At 43.6% G+C, this 7,663-nt stretch overlaps 1 protein-coding gene across 1 annotated transcript in view; it reads right to left on the reverse strand.

Annotated features, from left to right (window-relative positions):
* LEMD3 (LEM domain containing 3) overlaps positions 1-7,663 on the reverse strand; it is a 70,115-nt gene extending 62,452 nt beyond the window's left edge. Inside the window, exon 1 of the mRNA XM_014519382.2 lies at positions 7,120-7,663. Within this exon, the coding sequence (XP_014374868.2) occupies positions 7,120-7,528 (409 nt within the window). The 5' untranslated portion in view covers positions 7,529-7,663. The remainder of the gene's footprint in view (positions 1-7,119) is intronic.

Raw genomic sequence — 7,663 nt, forward strand, 5'->3', positions numbered from 1 at the left:
CTTAAAGAGCTGGTGGCCCACCTCAAAGCAAACAAGTATCTGTACCATTGAGGAAGACCGATGAAAAAACTTTCAGTTTTAATGTTCCAAGGTTTTTCAGGAGAATCTACTCATTGTTATTAAAAAATCCTATACCTTTTCAGCAGCTCCTCAGTTCTAACTTCCCACCGTTTTTGTTGTGTTTTTAACACAGGGATCCTACAGAAGAAAGTAAAAGAATGCCCTAGATTATGCCAAAGCACCCAAATGACCAGGGTAAAAAGGAAGAATAAAAGATGGTATTTGGTAACTAAAAGGAATACACTTAAGAAAAAGTTTCAAGCTTGTTATAGAATATTGTTCTGCCTTATCCATGCTATTTAGCATTTCTGAATTACTACCAGTTGTATTTTTAAAACATTACACCCCTTTTTAAAGCATTCCATTTTCTTTGTGACAACAAGAAAACAGATTTGAAGAGCATATTAAAGAATCTACTGTGGTATATTCACTTCTCATTCCCTTATATTTCTTACATCTGTAAGGACACTACACCATTCATATGATCTTCCCTTAACAACCTAATAACTTTTGGTAGTGTTCAAGAGATGTTGTAGCAGTGATGGTCCAGAAAACATGAGGGGCAAGGACTCTTGTGCACAAGATCTTGTCCTAGACCAACAGCATGGTCCCTCAACCCTGAAGAAGAATGCACTACATTAAAAAGCTTGGCTAAATCTAATCTCAACCATGTGGCTGGTGCAATAGAAGACATCACCAACCAGAATCTTTGCCTCTTGCTAATTACTTTTGCCATTTAAAAGAATAGCAGACTATTTTCATCTCTCATCAGGATACATAACAGCTACTTTGCATTCCAAGCAAGCTACCGCATAAACAATCTTTGCTCCACATTTCATATTCAGTTCAGCCTGGCCCCTTTAAAAGTAAAACCTTTTTTTTTTTCTTTTGACATTCATCCTTTTTTAGGTCTATTCATTTTTCTGAATCAATACTAGCTCAAGGGATGTGAAAAGTTAAATGTTTAAATGATAAGTATATGTATACTGGTAACAGGGGTTTAGGTTGTAGCCGTGTTGGTCTAAGGACATAGGCAGACAAGGTTCCTTGGGTGAATTTGATATCTTTTATTAGACCATCCAGGAAGAGCACACACCAACTGCTGAAACTTCCTTAGCCTGACGAAGGGTTTTTGAACCCGAAAGCTTGCTTAATAAATATTCTCCAACTATTTGGGTTGGTCTAATAAAAGATATCAAATTCACCCAAGGAACCTTGTCTGTATACTGGTAACGCATTCCTGGCTAACATTTAGCCTTAGATGCAGTCTGGCAAGGAAGGGAAGCAGCCCCATGCCTCAGGAACTGAAGGGGACAGGGCAGGCAGAAGGGGGAAGGGAAAGGGAAGGAGGAGAAAGACAGGTAGGGACTAGTACCCATAGCTAGTTTGCTCCCTCCACTCGGGCTGTGTTGTCTAGCAGGTATTGTCGTTGGCTTCCCTGCAGCATGGCAGGACAAGCACTGGCCCAGGGCTCTACAACTCCTCCCCCAACACTAGGTATATAAATTAAACTGTTAACACATAATTAGAGGAGGTTAAACAGATCATTTTTAATTACATTTTCATCCCTAACTGGCTCCTTATTTGATTCCAACCTATCCAAACTCCAATAGGCAAAAGTAAGATTTTTAGTTCTGTAAGCACGAAAAAAAAGGCAAATGAAAATAAATGAATTTTAATTCAAATTCATAAATCAGAGCTTTCGTGAGGTAAGCTTCAATCTCATCTCTTGATAGAAACTGAACTGATGTATGAAGGAACCAGCATTTTCTGATCTCAAAATGAGTTTAAAAAGAAACCAATCAAAGTTAAATGAACTTACTTAAACACTAAGTTCTTTCACAATCCTACTCTCCACCAATAGTCGCATCATCCCTTCTAAATCCACATTATTCAAAGTACCAAATCATCACAAAGACAAGATGATGATCTATCAAGGATCCAGGTTCCCAGCTACTTAACACAGGATATACCCCAATATTAAGACATTCAGTTTTCACCCTGCTTCCAATTCTTCAGTTCAAGGGTACTCAACCTCTGGCCCGTGGGCCAAAGCCTGCCTGAGGGACTCTTAGGGATCAGGAAATTTGGCAGCAGGAAAGCAGTGGCAGTTAATACTATCCCACTATCAAACTGCCAAGCCTTCTGCAGTAGATTGTCGCTTGGTCACACCATTGGGCTCCCCTCCAAGCACAGCCACATCCAGGTCAGGCCACATGCCCCTTGGCCCCTGCATGGCTGGATCAGCCAGGTCATGTCGTGTCCCTCCCCCGCCCCTTGCAAGACCAGGCCAAGCCCTCTCCTCCCCTACATAGCTGGATCAGGGCTGGGCTGCCCCTCTCCATGTTGTCAGATGGAGACCCGCCATGCTCCAAGATGCCAGATCAGGACCACAAGACGGATCGGGCCTGCAAACAGACAAGGGAAGCACTGCCCACGTCACCTGCCACCAGTTCATAAGTTTAGTCCACTCTCGCATTTACCAAGAGCTTTATATATACACAAGTCTTCGAAGCTTATTTCTTAAGAGAAAGTAATCTGAAACTCAAATCGTATCTACAGTTTTAAAAGTCTCCTACTAGCACCAAGTTCCTTTTATTATAGTAAGGGGTCTCATCCTCATTGTTTGCAGAGATATGTACCACGTTTCCAATATGCACACTTTTTTTTAGCTTGCCAACAGAAACCTCACTAAGAACTCAAGACTTATATGCTACTGATGGAGGTCACATCTGGAATTCTTATCTGGATTTCCCATTTTTTTAGTATGAAGTAATGAAACAAATTAAATCAAGATCAGCAGTTGAACTTGAAGTGCTTGGCACTGTAATCAAATGCTGAATATCTATATGTATTTACAGTGTCAGTCAGATTACTAATATTACAGCGGTTCAACAAAAAATATTTCAGGAGTTATAAGTTGCATATCTAGTTCAGCAAATAGACATGGAACTTTCATTCTTACTTTTTCACGTGTTTGGGAGCTAGGATTCACATTTTCCTGAGACCGAGCGCTGAAATCTTACAAGGGAGTGGAAGACAGAAAAGGATGCACTGTGAAAATTAATTCATGTTTTAAGATGTGCCTTCCAAAGGTTAAGAATCATTGTTTATCCAGATGAAAAGCTTAGTTTGGTAACATGGTAAGTGCTAAATGTTGAATAGGTTAAGTATTTTAAACTGAGCCCAGCCATACATTTTTCTATCCCAGGGCTGACTAACTTCTAATCAGACAGGGGCTTCACACTGCACCCATGGCATGGGCCTCATGCCGGGGCTGCAAAGACTCCCTGGGATCCCCAACACATGGGCAGTGCAGCCCCTTTGCCATGCAAGTGGTGTAAGCCCCCGCTACTCCCATCATCATGGGATCCTAAGACCCTGGCTTCTACAACAGCAGGAGAAATGAGAGTAGTAGCAGCCAGATGGGAACCCACTGGCTCCACATTAAACCCCCACAAGCCAGATGTGGCCCACAGGTCAACAGCTGGACAGCCTTGTTCTATCCAATGAAAGACAAAAAGAGTATCTTGAGTATCTTGTCTAATTAATGTCCTTATGTGAAGAAATTTATATTCAGTGGTGTCTTCCTTAAAACAAAAACTTGGGGCATTTCACTTGACCACTTATTTTACAATATACTCTGACTTCAAACTGTTATAATAAATATGTTCACTATCAACTTCACTCAAGCATAGTGCAACTAGATTTGAAATGTTTCTGTAACAACACAAATGGCTAGTTACCAGTGATTTTCAACCTGCAGCTATTAAAAAGCGAACAAAAAACTGCATTTGATGAATAACTAAAGGTGTTACCCAAGCCATGCTCCATCATTTTTAAATAAATGCATCCAAATCAGCTCTGCCATTATGGGGAGGTGGGTACATGGTGTACCCACAGAACTAAAGGAGCCAGAAGACAGCATAACTGAGCCTAAAGAGCCTGATGCTTTGATGATTTCCTCCCCTGATGCAGCCAACAAAGGAAGGAATGAAAAAAATGGAAAAAGCAGCTGCAACTTAGAAGCTTAATAGTATCACTGTAAGCCTAAGTTATCAGCAGCCTGGAGGCTGCCTGAACTAGGTAGCCTAAGATTACTTTCAGTTGGTTTGTTGTCCAAAGTCAGGGCTGTCAAAGACATACAGCCTACTGACCAGATCTCGCCTGCAAAGCCCTATTATCCAGTCCACAGTGCTGCTTGTGAGTCTTGAACCAACCCTGTATCCAGCATGCAGTAGCTCCAGCCCCATGTGCAGAGCTGGGGGCTGGTCCAAAGCACATGCTTCATGCAGCATCTGCACCAAACTTGCCGGATCTAGGGCTGATCCAGATCAGGCCCACGGACTGGCTCCACGTGCCACATACAGCATGTACCCTGGCTCCATCCCCACATGCTCCATGTGCCATGGACCAGCCCCATGTTTCCCAAAGCTGCAGAAAGGGAAAAAAATATGTAGGGCTGACTTCATATTCTCTGTTGGGCAATGGTTCTCAGTGCTTTTCGACTTAAAAAAAACCCTCCATAATTTTTTGAAATTCAGCAACACCCCACTTCAAAAACTAATTTTTTTCTTATGGAACTTATCTTCCCCTACTCCATGGCACTTTCTAAGGCTCTCACAAGGGGATAGGGCACCCTTAAAAGCATGACAAGGAATGCTGCACAGTGAGGCAAACTGGGGAGCTTGGGAGTGGGTCATTACACCCCTGAAGGAGGCATCTGTCCCTGCGGGAGCTGGTTAGTGCCAGGTGCCCTGCATTTTCCACTGTCTGTCCCCTCTCCCACCCCCAATCTGCACCTAAGAGGGTAAGCATAGTCCCCACTGGTGATGCTGCTCCTCAGGGGACTTTCATGTCTACCTACCCCAGCAGCCTCTCCCACCAGCAGAGCTTGGGAGAAGAAAAAAGAGTCGCACCGAAAAGCATGACTCCACAGCCTCACACCCATTTGCCCACCCGTGACAGAGCACTTCAGCAGTCAGTGCCAGGACTGCGGCAGGGGGAGGGCAAAAGTGGAAGCTCTTGGAGGAGCAGCCAAGGATGCCATTTGTCCCCGAGATGCTGAGGCAGGCATGGGGAACCCAACAGGTGAAAAAGAAAGCATTTACCTCCTCAAACAGGGTCCAGGTGCCATGACTCTTAAGAGATCTCATGACACTCCGGTTGAAAATCACTTAGGGGCCTGCCCCCTCACTGAAATACCTGCAGTAGCAGACTAAGATTTCTGCTTCCTTTGTGCCATCTAAACAATGCAGAAGAACAGGACCTGCCCCCAAAGAACTTGCCTTGATGCTGAGCATGCACATCAGACTACTGTTCTAATTTCTGTTTCAAAACGCAAGTAGTTTTTTCTCCCCCACCCAAATTCAAGGTCTGAAGTACACCCATCTTTCCACAACTAGCTATACAGTTACTGACAAAGTTCTCTCTTTAGCTTATTCTGTAAAATTCACCAACTACCTAACAATGCCAGTTAGGAAACGCACCCTAATATGGAAAGGAACCATTCCATCAAAATCCTCAAAATTTATTTCTTTTTTCTTTTTTAAACACTTCAGTGGCTATTGTAATGCTCACTGTCATTTAATAAAAAGTTGTATGTTTCCAGCCCAAAGCGAATGGATCAAGTATTGTCCTCCAGACTTTTTAAGACTACTCCAGCATATCTGCTGCTCACAACTTTCCAAACAACAGAAGACTGGACAATTTTTACTGAAGCTCTTCAGAGCAACATGGAGTCTGACAAGGATGTCAGTATTCCGCGGCTGCTTGGGAAAACTATTAGCTGAACAGACCCCCAAAATGGCTCAGAACTGATCACAGAGTAAGTTCTTATTTACAGCCAGGAGACTAATGTTGAAGGGAAAGAAAGAAACTCACCACCACCCCCTTCCAGCATCCAGTCTGGGGAAGGAATACAACTGCATTAGACAACTCTTCCTTGTTACAATTACAGCATCTAGTATGTATTCTATTGCCTTGAATTGGTTCCCCTCTCATCAAAAAAAGGTAACAACGAGTACAGGGCTTTGATCATTAAGTATCACTTGTTCCAAAGGTACATGTAAGCCTCCCTTTATGATCACCTGTTCAACACCAGCTAAGTTACTAAAGACCAGAAATTACTATCTAGCCAGCACTCATTCCCATAAGCAAGCTTCCTCCATGTTTAATTTCTAATGAGTAACTGTCCAAAGGAAAAGGGAAAAAATACATATCACCAGAGTTGACATGGACAGGTTTCTTGCCTATTTCAGAAAAGCCAAGACCTCAATTAGCATGAACCACCACCCTTAACTGGGACATTTCCATTTTTGTACCGCTTGTGAAGAGAGAATGGCAAGTTTCTATATATACTTTAAGTCACTTGTACATAGTCAAGCAGTCCAAACGAGTGTTAAGTAAACCTGATAGAAAGCACAAAGTAAAAACCTGAGAGTACATCTTTAGGTGACAGCCAACCTTAACTAAGTTTAGACCCAGTTCTCTGCTGGAAAGCACCACACCTACATGCAGTCTTGCAGCCCACTGCATGATCTTTTTTTTATTGTATAACCGATTCAGTCAAAGTATTATAATCCAAATCAGGGTTAAGCTTCAGTCTTACCTACTTGATCTGTTTTACCATTTGATAGCTGTGAGTTTTAGTCCTGGTTGGGTCAAAAAGATCCCAAGATAAACTAACCTGGGAAGATCATAACAATATAAAGGCCTTACCCTCCTGGCTCTTCTACTGATCTTTCAGAAGTACTCTGCGTGGTCAGAAAACATACAAAAGCCTATTGTGAAACATGCCAGAAAAGCAGGTACTGACAGATTACAACAAGAGACAGGACTCTGGATTTATTCCTACTTTGCCCCAAACTGGTTGCATCACCTAAAGCACTTCACCCAAGTAGTGTTCCCAAAAGATAAACTAAGGCTTAGATATAGCATAGGTATTGGGAAAATTATACAGGAGAGCAAAAGGAGCAAGATATTACTGAAGTGTAAAGTAACATTTAGTGGAGTATGCCCTCTTGCAAAAACCCGTCTTAGTCTTGACCTAACACTTACTGTTAAGGTCCCCATCCTCGGGGACTCCTGATCCCCGCATCCTCAGGTATGTGAGTCCCAGTATCAGAAAGAACAAGCAGGCAGCGGTTAGGAGGAACATGGACAGGTAATGTGCACTGAATCCCCCAGTGGTGGATACTTCCTCTCTCTTAAACTGCTGGAGAAGCTCCTCCTCCGGCTCAGAAAGGTTTCGCTTGTACGTGTTTTTCAGGCAGGTGTGATTGGAGCCCGTGTGGTTGGTGTGATTGAGTCTAAAGGAGGCAGTGGCTCCAGCACCCGGGGGAAGGCTGTTGGTAGCCGAGTAGACCCTGGGTTCAATGCTGTAGCCCCTGGCAACACCTCCAAGAACGTGATTATTGGCTGCTTTCCTCATCGCGCCCCGAGGGTCAGGGATTTTCCCACTGTCCATGTCCACCAGCGGGGGCAGGAGCAGCGCGGGAGGGGATTTCTTGGAGGAGCCGCTGCGGTGTCTGGCGATGGCAGGGCTGGAGTCCAGATTTTCACATCCGCCTCCCCCCAGCGCCGCCGCCTCCTGCTGCTGCTG

This window comes from Alligator sinensis, unplaced genomic scaffold, assembly GCF_000455745.1.
Source record: "Alligator sinensis unplaced genomic scaffold, ASM45574v1 scaffold65_1, whole genome shotgun sequence".
Taxonomy (NCBI): Eukaryota; Metazoa; Chordata; order Crocodylia; family Alligatoridae; genus Alligator; species Alligator sinensis.